General features: G+C 57.2%; 1 protein-coding gene across 1 annotated transcript in view; it reads right to left on the bottom strand.

The window, feature by feature from the left end:
- Window positions 1–294: 294 nt before the first annotated feature.
- Window positions 295–18,536, bottom strand: part of SBF1 (SET binding factor 1) — a gene marked incomplete at both ends in the record, with an annotated part of 60,430 nt that continues 42,188 nt past the window's right edge. The window contains 27 exons of the mRNA XM_079533893.1: window positions 295–480; window positions 646–831; window positions 1,252–1,383; window positions 1,472–1,559; window positions 1,669–1,886; window positions 1,969–2,079; window positions 2,888–3,121; window positions 3,494–3,624; window positions 3,713–3,839; window positions 3,924–4,109; window positions 5,160–5,261; window positions 8,234–8,410; window positions 8,679–8,863; window positions 9,312–9,389; window positions 9,677–9,769; window positions 10,539–10,676; window positions 10,765–10,961; window positions 11,652–11,859; window positions 12,110–12,249; window positions 14,275–14,352; window positions 14,817–14,992; window positions 15,374–15,501; window positions 16,446–16,641; window positions 16,735–16,808; window positions 16,986–17,158; window positions 17,425–17,684; window positions 17,875–18,033. Coding sequence (XP_079390019.1) covers window positions 295–480; window positions 646–831; window positions 1,252–1,383; window positions 1,472–1,559; window positions 1,669–1,886; window positions 1,969–2,079; window positions 2,888–3,121; window positions 3,494–3,624; window positions 3,713–3,839; window positions 3,924–4,109; window positions 5,160–5,261; window positions 8,234–8,410; window positions 8,679–8,863; window positions 9,312–9,389; window positions 9,677–9,769; window positions 10,539–10,676; window positions 10,765–10,961; window positions 11,652–11,859; window positions 12,110–12,249; window positions 14,275–14,352; window positions 14,817–14,992; window positions 15,374–15,501; window positions 16,446–16,641; window positions 16,735–16,808; window positions 16,986–17,158; window positions 17,425–17,684; window positions 17,875–18,033 — 4,161 coding nt within the window. The remainder of the gene's footprint in view (window positions 481–645; window positions 832–1,251; window positions 1,384–1,471; window positions 1,560–1,668; window positions 1,887–1,968; window positions 2,080–2,887; window positions 3,122–3,493; window positions 3,625–3,712; window positions 3,840–3,923; window positions 4,110–5,159; window positions 5,262–8,233; window positions 8,411–8,678; window positions 8,864–9,311; window positions 9,390–9,676; window positions 9,770–10,538; window positions 10,677–10,764; window positions 10,962–11,651; window positions 11,860–12,109; window positions 12,250–14,274; window positions 14,353–14,816; window positions 14,993–15,373; window positions 15,502–16,445; window positions 16,642–16,734; window positions 16,809–16,985; window positions 17,159–17,424; window positions 17,685–17,874; window positions 18,034–18,536) is intronic.

The raw sequence follows: 18,536 nt of genomic DNA, 5'->3' as shown, positions 1-18,536 counted from the left end.
TTTCTGCACTGATGCCGGGAACAGCAATAAGGGGGGGGGGGGGGGTTGTAGGGCAGCGGGGGCACAAAGCTGGGGGTTCCCCCAGTCCTGTAGGCTCAGCCTGGCAGCTCCGCGGTGCCGTGATCTCAGCGCAGCCCTGGGGAGGTGGGGGGGGGGGGAGGGGGGGGGTTCAGGTGAGGGGGGATGAAGCCCACGGTGCTGCTCCCCAACTGCTGGCCATGGGGGTGGAGGGGAAAAAAGGAGCAGGGATTGCAGGGATTGCACAGCGCTCGGCGGCACCGCTCAGCCTTTGCGTCATCGCCCGGCGCCGCTGCGGCTCAGCCGGACCCCCAGCCTGGGCTCAGCGTCAGGCCCCCCCCGCACAAAGAGACGGGCAGAGGACGGAGGGCTGGCGGTACTGCTCATGCAGGCGTGGGGACAGCAGCCCTGCAGCAGCACTCTGTCCAACGCTGCCGTCTGCTGCTGCTGCTGCTGCTGCTGCTGCACAGAGCAGGGCGAGGCTTGCAGACGATGGTAACCGCAGGCAGAGCGAGGCCGTGGTGCCACAACCCGCTTCAGCTCGGCGCCGTCCTCCACAACGCAAGTCCTGCCACCGCAGGGTGCAGAGCTGCTCCCACCGGCTCCATCTCCTGCTCTGCCCTGCACTCGCAGCCCCGGCTCTGAGCTCTGCTCCGCGTTGCCGGGGGTGCCGCAGGCGGCCGTGCGTGGGATCGGGGCTCCCTGAGCCGCTCTCAGGCGGTCCGACAAGCAGCTCTGGATGCGGTCGATCCACTGCTGGGCCAGCTGCACGTCCTGGGCGCAGAAATTGTAAACGCGTTTCGTCGTCTTCAGCTGAGAGGAGAGAGAGCGAAGAGGTGTGTGAACCTCTCAGTACCGAAAGGGAGCCTATAAAGAGGACTGGGGAGTCAAGTCTTGGAAAGGGAGATGATGAGAAGGACGAGGGGAAATGGTTTGGAGTGGAAGGGGGGCAGCTGGAGGTTGGATGTGAGGGGGAAGTTCTTTGTATGGGAGTGGTGAGGTGGTGGAACAGCTGCCCAGAGAGGCTGTGATGCCCGTCCATCCTGGAGGTGTTGGAGGCCAGGTTGGATGGGGCCCTGGGCAGCCTGGGCTGCTGTGAAATGGAGGAGGTTGGTGGCCCTGCATGCAACAGGAGGGCTGGAGCTTCATGCTTCCAACCCAAACCATTCTGTGGTCCTTTGAGAGAAGCACAGCGGGTGCTGCACAGCCCCCTGCCCCCAGCACAGCACTCACGTCGAAGAACGCTTTCTCATCCACCGTCTTCGGGGCTCCCATGGTGGGGGTTCCAGGCGTGATGGATTCCACCTCGGCCAGATCAATGACACCTTTGCACTCCGTGTCCATCCGGCTGTCGTAGTACCGCAGCTGGGGAGAGGCCCACGTCGTGCTCAGCACCCAGGGACGGAGCGCTGCCGGCCTCCCCTCGCCCCCCCCTGTCCCGACCCCTGGGTACCTGGTGCTTGGTTTTATCCAGCACGAACCAGCGAGGCTTCCAGGGCTTCATGAAGGCTCCCTTCTTGTACAAAGACCCCTCGTAGGACCTGCGGGGCCAGGCGGTGCCTCAGCGCCATCTGCGTCACCCCAGCCCCACCGCGGAACCCACTGAGCCTCTCCCTCCCTGGGCAGGATCCCACCCCCCCAGTGCCCCACGCCTGCCTGTTCTCGCTCTCTGACATCTGGAACTGGCTGTACAACGTGCTGGTGCTCCTGCGGCCGCCCTGCTTCCCGCTGGATGGCGTGGATGTGCTGCTGGTGTCACTGTCGAGGCTGAGGTTGAGGGTGGAGCCCACGCCGCTCTCCTGCAGGTACACCCCCAGCGAGCGGCGGTGGTGCGAGAGCCCCGAGGACATCAGCAGGGAGCTGGGGGTCTGCGGGCACACAGAGCACAGCGTGAGGATGAGGGGGCTGAGGGCAGCGCCGAACCCTCAGCCGGCCCCTCTAAAGCCCTACCCGGCTGCCCTCCTGCCGAGCCTCGGTGCGCTGAGAGGCTTTGATTTTGTCCCACGTGTCCTTCCAGCGCTCCGGGACCTGCCCCAGCTCCATCTCCAGGTTGTGCAGGTCCTGCAAGGGGAGAAGTCAGGCGTCGGCGCAGACAGTCCCCGTCCCAGGGGGCACAACTGACTGCGGATGTGTCCACGGGGCGCTGCCCAACACAGGGGTCATCGCAGAGCCACCGAGTTACAGAACCACAGCAAGGTTGGGTTGGAAAAGAGCACAGAACGTAGAAGCTTGAGTTGGGTTGGGAGGAATCCTATAGAGCAGAGCCATAGAATATTGGGTTGGAAGGGACCCTATAGAGCAGAGCCATAGAAGGTTGGGTTGGGAGGAATCCTATAGAGCAGAGCCATAGAATATTGGGTTGGAAGGGACCCTATAGAGCAGAGCCATAGAAGGTTGGGTTGGAAGGGATTCTATAGAGCAGAGCCACAGAAGGTTGGGTTGGAAGGGATCCTGTAGAGCAGAGACATAGAAGGTTGGGTTGGAAGGAACCCCACAAAGCAGAGCCACAGAAGGTTGGGTTGGAAGGAACCCTATAGAGCAGAGCCACCAAACACTGGGTTGGAAGGAACCCTATAGAGCAGAGCCATAGAATATGGGGTTGGAAGGAACCCTATAGAGCAGAGCGACAGAACATTGGGTTGGAAGGGACCCTATAGAGCAGAGCCACAGAAAGTTGGGTTGGAAGGGACCCTATAGAGCACAGCCACAGAAGACTGGATTGGAAGAGTTCCTTACAGAGCACAGAGCCACAGAACCCCAAAACAATTCGGCTTGGAAGGGACTCCAAAGCCCCCCAAGTCCCCCCCATTGCCACGGGCTGGCTGCCCCCCACCATCCTCTCCCCTCTTCCCATCAGGTCCCAGCTCACCTCCAGCAGCTTGGAGATGGCGTCGGGCTCCATGCGGCTGCGGTTGTCGTAGCAGGGCCAGATGATTTTGCGCTTGGTTTGTGGTGCGCTGGTGTCCTGCCTGTCTGCCTCCTCCATGTGCTCGGGCTGCCCCTGCACCAACTCCCAGTCGTAGGAGGGGCCCTCAGAGAGAGTCTCCTCTGTGTAATAGTCCCACACCTTCAGGTTGGAAATGTTGCTGTACGGCCGCAGCACCTGCGGGGGTGACAGCCAGATCAGCGATGGTTTTCTCTCCCATTGCTGGTGCTCTCAGCTCAGTGCTGGGATTCGATCCCTTCACACAGAACTTCCCCAACGGGTGATGCTTTGTGGTTGAGCACAGAGGGGATGTGAGGATGCGGGCTGTCAGCAGAGCAGACAAAGCTGCTGCCAGCAGCCCCAGCTCACCGCACAGCACAGCTCCCTGCTGGGACACACGCTGAGCTCTCTATGCATGGAAAGATGGTTCCAAATTATGTCGATATGGGGACCCACCGCTCCAGCACAGGGTTCCCCCCCTTGCTTGAAGCTCCTGGCAGTGCCCTGATGTGCCCTGAGCCCCCAGCCGGGCTGGGCAGAGCTTCTCACCTCCCCATCCTCGGGGGCATACATGTAGTTGAAGAAGACAGGAGCTTTCTTGTTCAGCCGGTCGATGTAATCCCAGATGGACTTGTAGACCTGCTGGCATTTGCGTTCACCCTTCTCTTCATACAGGAGGCCTGGTGGAAGGGAGGGGAGGGGAAGGAGGGCATTATGTGGGGCAGGATGCCAGGATGGCACCCCACACACCCCACACGCTGCCCTCACCCAGCTCGATGCGTTCGTAGTCAGAATCCAGCAGGAAAGTCCGGAACCGATTGGAGATGTAGTGGTAGCTGAGGAACTTCAGGTAGTACAGACTGAACTCAAACTCCATGGGGAACTGCAGGTGGATCTGCAAGGAGCAGCACGGCTGAGATCCTGGCACTGCTGCAGTGCCGGAGCTCAGGAAGAGCTGGGAGAGGAGCTCAGAGCTCACCTGGTGCACGCAGTCCAGGAACTGCAGGAAGATGGGAGCAAAGCCACTGCTCTGGCCAGCCAAGGTCTGGGCCCCACGGTGGCTGAAGCGGTGCCCAAAGGACAACCACTCCTTCTCCACCAGCAGGCGGAAGCCCTCCAGCGTCCGGTAGTAAGGGTCCGACAAGAGCTGCACCAAGGAGACCACCTGCAAGGACATGGGGGCTTGAGATCATAGGACCAAAGAATGGTATGGGTTGGAAGGGTCCTTGCAGACCAAAGGGCAACAGAATGGTCGGGTTGGAAGGGTGCTTATGGATCACAGAGCCATAGGATCCCAGAATGGTCGGGTTGAAAGGGACTTCATGGATCACAGAGCCATAGGATCCCAGAATGGTCAGGTTGGAAGGCCCCTTATGGATCATGGAGCCATAGAATCCCAGAATGGTCGGGTTGGAAGGGATCTCATGGATCACAGAGCCATAGGATCCCAGAATGGTTGGGTTGGAAGGGACTTTGTGGATCACAGAGCCTTAGGATCCCAGAATGGTTGGGTTGGAAGGGACCTTATGGATCACAGAGCCATAGAATCCCAGATTGGTTGGGTTGGAAGGGTGCTTATGGATCACAGAGGCATAGGATCACAGATTGGTTGGGTTGGAAGGGACTTTGTGGATCATGGAGCCATAGGATCCCAGAATAGTTGGGTTGGAAGGGACTCCATGGATCACAGAGCCATAGGATCCCAGATTGGTTGGGTTGGAAGGGACCTTATGGATCATGGAGCCATAGGATCCCAGAATGGTCGGGTTGGAAGGGACCTTATGGATCACAGAGCCATAGGATCCCAGATTGGTTGGGTTGGAAGGGACTTCATGGATCACGGAGCCATAGGATCCCAGAATGGTTGGGTTGGAAGGGTCCTTATGCATCACGGAGCCATAGGATCCCAGAATGGTTGGGTTGGAAGGGTCCTTATGCATCACGGAGCCATAGGATCCCAGAATGGTTGGGTTGGAAGTGACCCCCCCAGCCCACCCCTGCCATGGACTGGGCATTCCCCACCAGCTCAGGCTGCCCAGGGCCTCATCCACGGCCTCAGGCACCTCCAGGGATGGGGCACCCATAGATCCGGACAGCAGTGCCAGGGCTGCACTGCTCTCATAGTGAAGAATTCCCCCCTAAAATCTTACCTAAATTTCCCCTCTTTTAGCTTCAAACAGACAGGCATAGCATCCAGTGGCTGCAGGGCTCCTACCTGTGTGGTGATGTCCCAGCCGTCCTCCAGGCTGACAAGCACAGAGGAACCCGTGTCCAGGAGCTCCACCACCAGCACTGAAATCTGCAGGATCTTATGGATCTGCCAACAAGAGAACCAGGAGCTCCTCAGGAGCAGGAAACTTCTGGATGTGAGGCGAAACAGCCCCTTTTCCTGGAAACAGCTGAGCCAAACGATGCAGAGCACAAAGGATCTGCAGAACACAGCTGTGGGCAGCCCAGCAGCCAGAGGGGCTGGGCCCCACAGCTCTGAAGCTGAACGGAGTTTTGCAGCAGCTGCTGGTGCACACACTTTCTGGGTCACTTCATCTTCGTTCCTCTTAGTGGCCTTGCCTGCTTTGTGTCCTCCCACCCTGTGCTGAGCGATGCCACAGGGAGCACCCAGACCCTGCCTGCAGCCTTTGGTTCACAGAATCACGGCATGGATGGGTTGGAAAGGTCCTTAAAGATCACACAGCCACAGAATCATAAGATGGCTTGCTTATACTTCAGAGCCACTGAACGGTTGTGTTGGAAGGGTCCTCAAGTCCCATAGAATGGTTGGGTTGGAAGGGTCCTTAAAGGTCACAGACTCATGGAATGGTTGGATTGGAAGGGTCCTTAAAGGTCAAATTCCCATAGAATGGTTGGGTTGGAAGGGTCCTTAAAGGTCACAGACAGGAATGGTTGGGTTGGAAGGGTCCTCAACACTCAAAGTCCATAGAATGGTTGGGTTGGAAGGGTCCTTAAAGGTCACAGACTCATGGAATGGTTGGGTTGGAAGGGTCCTTAAAGGTCAAATTCCCATAGAATGGTTGGGTTGGAAGGGTCCTTAAAGGTCACAGACTCATGGAATGGTTGGGTTGGAAGGGTCCTCAACACTCAAAGTCCCATAGAATGGTTGGGTTGGAAGGGTCCTTAAAGGTCACAGACTCACGGAATGGTTGGGTTGGAAGGGTCCTTAAAGGTCACAGACTCATGGAATGGTTGGGTTGGAAGGGTCCTCAACACTCAAAGTCCATAGAATGGTTGGGTTGGAAGGGTCCTTAAAGGTCAAATTCCCATAGAATGGTTGGGTTGGAAGGGTCCTTAAAGGTCACAGACTCATGGAATGGTTGGGTTGGAAGGGTCCTCAACACTCAAAGTCCCATAGAATGGTTGGGTTGGAAGGGTCCTTAAAGGTCACAGACTCACGGAATGGTTGGGTTGGAAGGGTCCTTAAAGGTCAAATTCCCATAGAATGGTTGGGTTGGAAGGGTCCTTAAAGGTCACAGACAGGAATGGTTGGGTTGGAAGGGTCCTCAACACTCAAAGTCCCATAGAATGGTTGGGTTGGAAGGGTCCTTAAAGGTCACAGACAGGAATGGTTGGGTTGGAAGGGTCCTCAACACTCAAAGTCCCATAGAATGGTTGGGTTGGAAGGGTCCTTAAAGGTCACAGACTCATGGAATGGTTGGGTTGGAAGGGTCCTTAAAGGTCAAATTCCCATAGAATGGTTGGGTTGGAAGGGTCCTTAAAGGTCACAGACAGGAATGGTTGGGTTGGAAGGGTCCTCAACACTCAAAGTCCCATAGAATGGTTGGGTTGGAAGGGTCCTTAAAGGTCACAGACTCACGGAATGGTTGGGTTGGAAGGGTCCTTAAAGGTCACAGACTCATGGAATGGTTGGGTTGGAAGGGTCCTCAACACTCAAAGTCCCATAGAATGGTTGGGTTGGAAGGGTCCTTAAAGGTCAAATTCCCATAGAATGGTTGGGTTGGAAGGGTCCTTAAAGGTCACAGACTCATGGAATGGTTGGGTTGGAAGGGTCCTCAACACTCAAAGTCCCATAGAATGGTTGGGTTGGAAGGGTCCTTAAAGGTCACAGACAGGAATGGTTGGGTTGGAAGGGTCCTCAACACTCAAAGTCCCATAGAATGGTTGGGTTGGAAGGGTCCTTAAAGGTCACAGACAGGAATGGTTGGGTTGGAAGGGTCCTCAACACTCAAAGTCCATAGAATGGTTGGGTTGGAAGGGTCCTTAAAGGTCACAGACTCACGGAATGGTTGGGTTGGAAAGGTCCTTAAAGGTCAAATTCCCATAGAATGGTTGGGTTGGAAGGGTCCTTAAAGGTCACAGACAGGAATGGTTGGGTTGGAAGGGTCCTCAACACTCAAAGTCCATAGAATGGTTGGGTTGGAAGGGTCCTTAAAGGTCACAGACTCATGGAATGGTTGGGTTGGAAGGGTCCTTAAAGGTCAAATTCCCATAGAATGGTTGGGTTGGAAGGGTCCTTAAAGGTCACAGACAGGAATGGTTGGGTTGGAAGGGTCCTCAACACTCAAAGTCCCATAGAATGGTTGGATTGGAAGGGTCCTTAAAGGTCACAGACTCACGGAATGGTTGGGTTGGAAGGGTCCTTAAAGGTCACAGACTCATGGAATGGTTGGGTTGGAAGGGTCCTCAACACTCAAAGTCCCATAGAATGGTTGGGTTGGAAGGGTCCTTAAAGGTCAAATTCCCATAGAATGGTTGGGTTGGAAGGGTCCTTAAAGGTCACAGACAGGAATGGTTGGGTTGGAAGGGTCCTCAACACTCAAAGTCCCATAGAATGGTTGGGTTGGAAGGGTCCTTAAAGGTCACAGACAGGAATGGTTGGGTTGGAAGGGTCCTCAACACTCAAAGTCCATAGAATGGTTGGGTTGGAAGGGTCCTTAAAGGTCACAGACTCACGGAATGGTTGGGTTGGAAAGGTCCTTAAAGGTCAAATTCCCATAGAATGGTTGGGTTGGAAGGGTCCTTAAAGGTCACAGACTCATGGAACAGTTGGGTTAGAAAGGACTTAAAGACCACAAACCCACTGAACGGTTGGGTTGGAAGGGTTCTTAAAGATTATAGACCTATAGAATGGTTGGGTTGGAAGGGTCCTTAAAGGCCAAAGACCCATAGTTGTGTTGGAAGGGTCCTCAAAGGTCAAAATCCCATAGAATGGTTGGGTTGGAAGGGAGTCCAAAAGCCCACAGCCCTGCAGCAGCCAACTGCAGCCCCTGTGCCAGGCATGGATTGGGATCTGCACAGCCCCCAGGAGCCACTGACCTGTGAGAGCCACTCGGACTCCTCCAGGGAGCGCAGGTAGGCGACGTTGGGGTCTGTGGAGGGGCAGCCAGGCACGCAGGCCTTCATCAGCTTCTTGAAGCTGGCCTTCACCTGCCGCACGTCAAACACCTCGATGGGCACCACCTCCCAGTGCTGCAGCGGGTCTGGCTTCACCCCCTGAGGGCGCAGAGCATCGTTCAGGTGAGAGAAGCCCTCACCAGTCCAACCCCAACCCATCCCTACCACGTCCAATGACTACGTCCCCAAATCCTTCAACACCCCCCAGGGACGGGGACTCCCCACTGCCCTGGGCAGCCTGTGCCAGAGCTGAGATTGTTCCCAATCTCCAACCTGATCCTCCCCAGCGCACCGTGATCCCATCCCCTCTCATCCCTGGGAGCAGAGGCCGATCCCCCCTTTGCCACAACGTCCTTTCAGGAGGTACCTTCAGCTGCGACTTGTCCCCGATGATGTAGAGCGAGGCGCGGTGCTGACGCAGGAAGCTGGCCTCGGCGGGCGCGCCGTTGTGCTGGGCACCCAGCAGGTCCTTCCCAGCCAGCCGTGAGCCGATCTCCACATTCAGGGCATAGCTGCTCATACGCCCACTGGCCCGGATGCTGCCCCATTTGCCTGCGGGACAGCTGCTGTCACTGAGGGGGTCCCAGAAACGGGACGTTCGGGGCCACCAAGATGGGTGAGCAGCTCTCCGTGGAGCGACGGCCGAGGGCCCCAACCACACGCCAGCACCCACGGAACGCATGCGAGGTTTGGTGCAGTTTTGGTGCAGGTTTGGTGCAGGTTTGCTTTCGCTCCTTTCTCTGCTGGGTGCTGTGACGTGCAGGCAGTGCCCCGCGCCGATGCCGTGCCCTGCGGCCAGCCCCTCTCCTCCACCACCACCACCCAGAAGCGTGCAGAGCCCAAAGCAAACCTGCAGGGCGGTGTGGGGCAGTACTTACCGCCGGCACCGCGCTCGGGTGGTGCGGTTATGGTGTTACTGGGTGTTGTTAGTGGTGTGTGGGGGGTGTGGGTCAGTCGGTGGGTTAGCAGCCGGCGGGGTTAAGGCCCGGCGGGTCCCTACCTCGGGGCGAATCGCGGCCCTTCGGCGACACGCACTTGGGGGTGGACAGGGTGATGACCCTGGCTCTGTGACCCAGCCCTGGGGGGCACAGGATGAAAGCGGCCTCAGAGAGGGCGGAGAGGAGCGGAACCAACGCTCCCTCGCTGCGTGGGTATGGGTGGAAGGGAAGGGGGTGATGAGATGGAGACGGGTATAGGATGGAGATGGCACACAGGAATGGGATGGAGATGGCACGGGGGGGCTGCAGACGGTCCCTCCCGCCCGCCCTGCAGCTGCCCCACACCCTGGAGCTCTGGGGGAGCGCAGGGGGGAGCATCTACTCTACAGCTGCTGCCCGGGAGGCAGCGCTCACCGCACGTCCTCACCTCCACGGCTAATAGTACCGGGCCCTTCGTCCTTCCCTCCCATCACCTGCTTCATGAGCGATCCCAGCTTAGGCTGCCTCTTGTCGGAGAAATCTGCAGCACCAACAGAACGTCAGCTCCCAGCCTGCATGCTGCGGGACCCACCTTGCTGTGGTACCCCTCAGTTTGGAGGGGAAGAGGCATGGAAAGAACTCAGCGGCAAGCGGGACAGCACGGGGCTGCACCGGGGGCCACCAAGCAGGAGCCACAGCACAACAGCACCCAGAGACCTCAGCACCAGCAGCTCTGCCCCAGCAGCTTTGCCCCAGCAGCTCTGCCCCAGCAGCTCTGCCCCAGCACTATGCAGGCACTTTGGACCGGGTGAAGCACCCGGTGCTTCTCCAAACCCCAGCACCATCCCTCTGTGACCACAACTCCCTTTCTTCCTGCAGCAGGGAGCCCCCTGCTGGGTGCTCCCACGACCCCTTTGGTCTCAGTGCAACAATGATGGGGTGGGATGGCAGGGACTGGCAACGGATGATAATGGAGCATGGCCAGAGCTGCTCAGACAGCACGGGACACAACACTTACCACAGCATCCTGCGCCAGACCCCACGCTCCTGCTTGGGTGCAAGAGCTTGGCTTCGGGGTCTGCCCCACCCCAGCTCACCCACCCCCCCGGATCAGGATTCAACCTGGAGCTCCCAGATGTAGGGCCAATGGGTTCCTCAAACCCCATCCCCACCTCCGGCCTTAGGGAGGTGCTCCACAGAGCTGATTCAATCACGGATGTGGGACCCAGTAGCTCCGACTGTGGGATGCACCGGACCCCGGGGGTCCCTGGGCAGGAGCCTCCCGCAGCCCCCGAGCCGATCCCACTCACCTGCACTGCTCATGTGAGCAGAGGTGAAGCCACTGAGCGTGTTACGCCCGCTGGCGTCGGCGTAGTGGGGCATGGAATTGATGACAGCCTGCAGGTATTTCTCCTGCTCCAAACTGGTGGAGTCCGTCTGCGAGGGGCCTGGGGGAAAGCAGGCAGTGTCACCGCACCGCCGGGGCAGGGAGAAGAGATGGGGCACTGCTCCAGGATGGGGTGAGGGGATGGGTACCTGCAGTGGGAGCATTCTGTGACTTGAAGAGGCCCACGACGCCTTTCCCGTGCAGCCCCCCCGAGCGCAGCAGCACGGCTTTGGTGCGGGAGTTGCGCCAGCACACCACGGGGAAGCGGTTCTGGCGGTAACAGCGGGAGATGCGCTGGATGGTGTTGTCCTGGATGCTCTGCGGGACGATGAGCAGCCCGGGGTAACTGCAGGAGAGAGCTGAGCTGAAGGGAGAAGTGCTGAGCGCACCTGTGCCCTCGTCAGGGCAGAGCAGAGGGCAGGAGAACCTCCCTGCTCTGCTGAGCCACGCTCTGCAGTGGGGTCCCATTGGCCTTCTGGGCCACCAGGGCACACTGCTGGCTCACAGTCAACGTGTGGTCAACCACTGGTCAACTGTTGGCCACCAGGACACCCAAGTCCTTCACAGAGCTTCCAAGCAGCTCTTTGCAATGCACTCCATGGTCCCATTGGCCTTCTGGGCCACCAGGGCACACTGCTGGCTCATGGTCAACATGTGTACAACCATTGGTCAACTGTTGGCCACCAGGACACCCAAGCCCTCCACAGAGCTTCCAAGCAGCTCTTTGCAATGCACTCCATGGTCCCATTGGCCTTCTGGGCCACCAGGGCACACTGCTGGCTCATGGTCAACGTGTGGTCAACCATTGGTCAACTGTTGGCCACCAGGACACCCAAGTCCTTCAAAGAGCTTCCAAGCAGCTCTTTGCAATGCACCCCATGGTCCCATGGGCCTTCTTGGCCAAAAGGGCACACAGACAGCTCCTGGTCAACTTTTGGTCAACCAGTGGTCAACTGTTGGTCAACTGTTGGTCAATCAGGACACCGCTGGCTACCTTGGCTACCAGCACAGTCTCCTGGCTGGTGTTCGGGCTCACCTCCGACAAATGGCGTACATGCGGTTCACCGTGGAGATGCGGAAGGGTTCGTTCTTGGAACGTGTGAGGCTGCTGCTGAGGGTGCCCAGCCCCAGGCGCTGGTAGTCGCGGCAGCAGGCGCGCTCCACCAAGTGGTTGATGGTCATCTTCTCCGAGGGTCTGATGGTTGTGGTGGGGGTCAAAGTGCTCCTGTCCATCTCCTCGGACACTGCAGAGACAGTGGAGGTCAAGGTCAGCCCCGGCACAGATGATCAAAGGATGGTTTGAGTTGGAAGGGACCTTTAAAGGCCGTCTGCTCCAACGTCAAAGGCCTCGCACAACTCCAGGCAGGTGGCATCAGTCACCTCTCCTTTGTCCACCGCACAAGGACTCCGCCATTCCTGCTCCCTGTTCCCTCCAAGAGCTTTCCCCTCCCCAGCACCCACCCAGCTGCTCCCTCCTTTTGGAATGCTCCGAACCTGAGATCTCATCCTCGTTGTCCTCCGGGAAGTGCTGGCTGCTGCGCTGCTCCCAGGCAGGCGGCGTGTATTTCTTGCGTGTCACATATTGGCGACCGATGGTTTTCTTGGCATTTTTCACCAGGTTTTTGGAGAGCGTCCTGGAACAGGAGAAGAGGCTGAGGATGGCTGATGCCCGTGTGTGGCTGCAGCCCAGCACTGCAGCGGGTCCTGGTGGTTAGAGAAACACCCGCCGTGACACCCAGAGCAAAGCAGAGACGGGAGCACCCCGACCACCATCTGCAGCCTCAGTCAATGCCACAGGAGGGGAGATGTCACCTGCAGGTCTTGGCACCAGGGGAGTGTGCTCCACGGGGCTCCAAACCCCAGATAAAGCCAACAGGCTGGGCTGGGCCCACAGCAGCATCCCATGGAGCGAGCAGCATCCTGGGATACGACACCTGCACTGCTACATCCGAGCTCTCAAACACTTCTATCTGTTACTGCCCTGGGTAATCAGAGAACCACAGCATGGTTTGTGTTGGAAGGGACCTTAAAGATCTTCCAATCCAGGTCACGTGCCCTAGACCAGGTTGTCCAAAGCCCCTTCCAACCCCAGTCCATCACTTCCAACTATGGGGTATCCCCTTCCAACTCAACTCCAACACTTCCAGTGATGAAGAATTCCCTTCCAACCCAACTCCAATACTTCCAGCAATGGGGCATCCCCTTCCAATCCAACACCTAACACTTCCAGCCCAACTCCATCACTTCCAACTATGGGTTATTCCCTTCCAACCCAAGTTTAACACTTCCAACCCAAGTCCATCACTTCCAACTATGGGGTATCCCCTTCTAACCCAACTCCTAACACTTCCAACCCAACTCCAATACTTCCAGCAATGGGGCATCCCCTTCCAATCCAACACCTAATGCTTCCAGCCCAACTCCATCACTTCCAACTATGGGGTATCCCCTTCCAACCCAACTCCAATACTTCCAACCCAACTCCAATACTTCCAGCAATGGGGCATCCCCTTCCAATCCAACACCTCATGCTTCCAACCCAAGTCCATCACTTCCAACTATGGATTATTCCCTTCCAACCCTACTCCTAAAACTTCCAACCCAACTCCAACACTTCCAACTATGGCGTATCCCCTTCCAGCCCAATTCCTAGCACCTCCAACCCAAATCCAACACTTCCAAAATGGGGCAACCCCTTCCAATCCAACCCAAACACTTCCAACAATGAGTATCCCCTTCCAGCCCAATTCCAACATTTCCCCAGTTGGGGTGTCCTCAACTTCTCTCAGCTGCCTGGCCCAGTGCCTCAGCACCCTCAACACAGAGAATTCCTTTATCTCAATGTGGGCTCAGTCCCTGGGAACCCCTCTGTCTGCCAGAGGCAGAACAGAGAAGGCATGGAAGAGAAATCTTCAAAACCATGCAGGTGCTTAGGCTGCACGGTCGAAGCAGAGCTCTTGAACACATCCCCCTGAAGGTAAGAATGGTCTGAGTGTGTGCAGGGCCACAGGCACATCATCATCATCTCAGGGAGCTCCAAGAGGAACAAGTGAAGGAGAAGTAGGGGAAGGGCTGACTCCAGCCCAGGGTAACATCTCATCTGATGCTCAGATTTCCAGTAATTCACCTCTAGACTACCAGGTGACTTCCTTTGCTTTGCAAAGCAGACCATGAGGAATCCAACTGCTCCCTAAACTTATCAAGGGAAGAAAAGCTTTGGAACTGAGAGGTAACACTAAGAACAATTTGCCATGTACTGAGGCAGGTTTCAAGTAGGAGTGCTTAGTAACCAGAGGAACAAGACCTGCAGACAGTGTGAAGCACAGCTGGAAGTAGACCTGTGGGGTGGTGACGGAGCTGATATCACAATCTAGGGCTGTGCCCAGGCCAGGAGCTGGGCCCCGCAGCTCTGGTGGCCTCTAGAGGTTAGTGGGAAGAAGCACAGCTCCCTGAGCACGTCCTGGGGCACCAGGACAGCCGCTCCTGAGGCCCCGAGCCTGAACATAACACGCAGCCTGGAGAAAGGTAACCCCGGCGTGATCGACCCGCAGCCCAGGCATCATGCAGAGCAGGTGAGAAGAAACCCCAGGAGCAGTGAAGGCTGCAGCCTGAGCCAATGCCACCTCGCAAGCTCGCGCCCAGAGGTGAAGGCATCTTACGTGGTCGAATGGCCAAGGTGCCCGAGGGACATGACCCCCACTGTCAGGCCCTGGAACATATCGGTCACCTGCTGGGAGCTGAGTCACAAATACACGGAGAGAAGCTCAGACTGCGGGCACAGCAAGCGCCAACACCGCAGCACCCACAGCCCAGCGCCACAGCAGAGCTTTCCCTGGCCACCAAGCGTGGGAGCTGACCCCACGGCAGCACAATGGAGCTTCCACGGCCCCACAGCACTCCCCATCCTCTGGCAGAGCAGGGACTGCACGTCTGTGCTCGCTGGGATGTCTCTCCCTCTGTCTGTTCCAGCCCAGGCAGCTGTGCAGGGAGAGCTGCTGAATGCACAGCATGCTTCCCAGGGAGTGCTGCTCCCTTCCAAAGGTAAGCAGAGATCTTGTGCAAGCTCTGGGACCCCTCGTTCCTGCCCAGGAGCCTATGTCTGGTGCTTCCCTGCTGGAGGAGGGAGAGGAGAACCCCAGCAGCACCTGCGAGGGCCGAGCATGTGCTGTGAGCTGCTCTCCCTGATCTGCTGCACACATACCTGAGCGAGGGGTTCTTCTCCTTGGCCTTGGGCTGCATGGCTTGCTTGGGAGACTGGCCCACAGTGAAGGCAAAGGTCCCGTGCACATGCTGGGGGTAACGCAGCTTGTGCAGGTGCTTCCTGAAGACCTCGGCGCTGTCTGAAGCCACCTCCTCATCGAAGGCAATCTTCAGCAGCTGTGGGGACAAGCAGAGAGCAGGCTTGAGAGAAAGCAGAGAACATCCTCTTCCTGTTCTTCCCCCTGGGCACAGCTCAGATCCTGGCCAGAAGTGATGGCCACAGGCAGGGAGGCTGCCCCGTTGTCCCCCAGGAGCACACCGTGTTCCTGCCGAGCACTCAGCACCCACATGCTGTTGCCGTGGTGTTCCCAGAGTACAGTTCCAACAGCCCCACAGGAGCTGGAAAGCAGCCCCCAGCTAACCAACAAGATGCTGTTCCTACAAGAGGACCACAGCTGGTCCTGCACCAGGTCCACAGCCCTCCTCTGCAAGGGGCCCTCAGGTTCCACCGCCTGCCTCTGAGGCTGCCTTTGGTCCCTACCATCCAAACAGTCTCACCTGGAATGTGCACGAGCGCAGCTGCAGGCCCTCCTGGATGAACTGATCCACCTGGGCCTGGATGTTGATCTTCTTCTCTTTGGTCAGCGAGGAGATGGGGAAGGATCGGATCACCACCTGCTCCCCCACTGGGTAGAAGAATGGGAACGGGTTAGCCACATCCCACTGCCACTCTGCCCCACCAGACAGTCCCACAGGATGAGAGGGCCAGAATCAGGTTAGAGAAACTACAGCCAGGCCATGGAGATGCAACCTATGATGGGCATGATGAAAATATCATCTACATAGAATCACAGAATGGCTTAAGTAGAAGGGAGTCTTAAAGATCATAGAATGACAGAATGGCTTGGGTTGAAAGGTACCTTATAAATCATTACAGCCATTGAATAATAGAATGGCTTGTGTTGGAAGGGACCTTATAGATCAGAGAACCACAGAATGGTTGGGTTGAGTTGGGTTGGAAGAGTCCTTGAAGATCATGGAAGGTGGAAGGACAAAATGGTTGGGTTGGATGGGTCCTTATAGATAACAGAACCATAGAGTGGTTGGGTTGGAAGGGATCTTACAGATCGTAGAACCATAGAACAGTTGGGTTGAGTTGGGTTGGCTTGGAAGAGTCCTTGAAGATCACGGAAGGTAGAAGGACAAAATGGTTGGGTTGGATGGGTCCTTACAGATAACAGAGCCATAGAGTGGTTGGGTTGGAAGGGATCTTACAGATCATAGAACCATAAAACAGTTGGGTTGAGTTGGGTTGGCTTGGAAGAGTCCTTGAAGATCATGGAAGGTAGAAGGACAAAATGGTTGGGTTGGATGGGTCCTTATAGATAACAGAGCCATAGAGTGGTCAAGTTGGAAGGGACCTTACAGACTACAGAACCATAGGACGGTTGGGTTGGAAGGAACCCCAAAGCCCCCAGCCAGTGCTCTGGTCTTACACCCAAGGCCCTCAGAGGTGACTCCTACAGCAAGGCAAGCTGCAGCCACTGTTCCAGGACAGCTTCTGGCCACCTCCTCCCCAGATGCCACCAGCCCATGCAGACAGAGGGTGTGGTGCATGCACGATCCTTACCCAGGGGGTCTGTGGGAGTGCCTTTGAAGATGATGCGGTACGTGGTGAGGAAGATGGCTCCTTCCGCAGGGAGAAGAGGTGGACCACCAATATTCCCCCCGGCGGCCTCCTCCCGCCCGTCGGGCATGAGGTACACACGCAGCCCCTCCATCACACACTCCTCACCCACCAACAGGTTGGGGCGCAGCAGCTTTGGCTACAGGGGTGTAAAATGAGGAGTTTAGGTTTCTGAAGACTGGAAGAACAGCACCAGAACGTTCCCCCGAAGCGTCGCACGTCAGGTCAGTACCTTCTGGATGGGAGGAAGCCTCTTGCTCTCCCTGTGCACAGCATCCAGTGTCTCTATGTGCATCTGCACGATATCTGTGGACAAAGACGCAGTCAGACACCATGAGCAGTCCCACAGATCACCCGGGCTCCACCTCTTGGCATCCCCACTGCCTCTTCCAGAGCCCCTCCTGTACAGCCCCCGCAGCTGATGGGGACCCCCGGTGGAACCACGCGGCCACCCAGCCCCAGCACTGCTGCAGGGCCCATTACCAGGGATCATGACGTGCAGCCCCTTCAGGTGCTCGTTGGTGACTCCGCTCTCAGTGCACACTTTGTCCACGAAGCGGTTGATGAACCGCACCACGTAGTTGGCCACATCTGAGCTTTCAGCATCCTCAAATCCACTTTCCGTGTCGTAGCTCTCGGCCACGCTGCCAGCGATGCTGCCGTGCAGGAGAGAGCAGTTAGCTCAGAGTGCTCCTTTCCGTTGCCATAACCCAGAGCAGGAGGGCCCTGCCTACGCAGGAGAGCCCAGGGGAGACCCCTCCCTTGAGATGAACCCAAACCCAAAGGAGCTTCCACTCCTGCCCTGGGCAGTGCAACTTTCACCGATCCCAACTCGAAGCCAAATAATCTGGATGCTCCAAGGAGCCCCGAGTCCCCAGATTGGGCTGCTCCGCTCCCCCTGCAGTCCTCCAGCCCTCCTGACCTGTTGGTGACAAAGCTGTTGCTGACGCTCTCCACATCCCCCAGCCCGGAGCTGCGCAGCAGGCGGTTCTTGCTGGTGTCCAGAGGCAGCAGCAGGTAGCTCATGCGGTTGGCGTAGTGGATGGCCTGGCTGAAAACTGTGCTCTCCTCCTTTTGGATCAGCTCCTGCTGCTTCTCTCGGCTCATGGTGGGCCACAGCCTCAGCTGCTCTGATGCTATCTCAAGGGCAGACCTGGCTTCTTGGGGTTCCTCCGCGCCCTCCTGAAGGAGATGGAATGAGTGTCAGAGGTCTGCATGGACAGGAGAGCTGCCGGCCTTCACAGGGCTCTCCCAGTGCCAGGATGCAGTCCCTTGGGCTGCTTCCAGCACCCCACCCATCCCACAGAGATGGGATCAAGGGAGAGCTGCCCCCACGCAGCTGCTCTGCAGGAACCCGGCTGCCCCCACTCACCTCATCCGTGTGGTTCTCCTCACTGCTGTCCAGGTACAAGGCTCGGATGTGGTTCTGCACATCACTGTAGAACATAGCTTCCCAGAACTGGATGTTGGTCCACACCACGTGCTCCTGCACACAGCTGTAGGCAAACTGCGTGATGCCTGGGCTCAGTTTCTGAGGAAGCAGAAGACGGACAGAAGAGTTTTATATGAACGCAGTCCTTGTGCCAGCCTCTCCTCTCCAGATCATTCTTGCTCTCTCCTGCTGCTGGGAAAGGCAGCACGCCCTTGGACACGCAGGAGGGACACCAGCACCACAGTTCCTCCAAGGAGTCCTTGCAAACACTTCTCAGGTTTGCTCAGCACCCACCCTGAGGGCCCAGAAGAGCCTCATGCTACAGATGCTTTCTAGAGGGCAGAATCTTATCAAGCATTACAATGTGCTGCTCGGGGCTCTGGTGGAGTCCCCATCCCTGCAGACATTTAAGGGACGTGAAGACACAGCACTAAGGGACGCTGTTCTGTGATGGGACTTGGTAGGTCAGCTCAGTGGTTGGATTTGATAATACAGAAGGGTTTTTCTAACCTAGATAACCGTAATCTCAGCCCAGCCTGATGGATACATGAGTCTATCCCCAGTTCTGAGCAGCTTTTCCCCAGGTGTTTCAGCTCGGCCAA

This window comes from Tetrao urogallus, assembly GCF_951394365.1.
Source record: "Tetrao urogallus genome assembly, chromosome: 1".
Classification (NCBI taxonomy): domain Eukaryota; kingdom Metazoa; phylum Chordata; class Aves; order Galliformes; family Phasianidae; genus Tetrao; species Tetrao urogallus.
The sequence above is the reverse complement of the archived record's forward strand: the minus strand, read 5'-3'. Positions and strand labels throughout refer to the sequence as shown.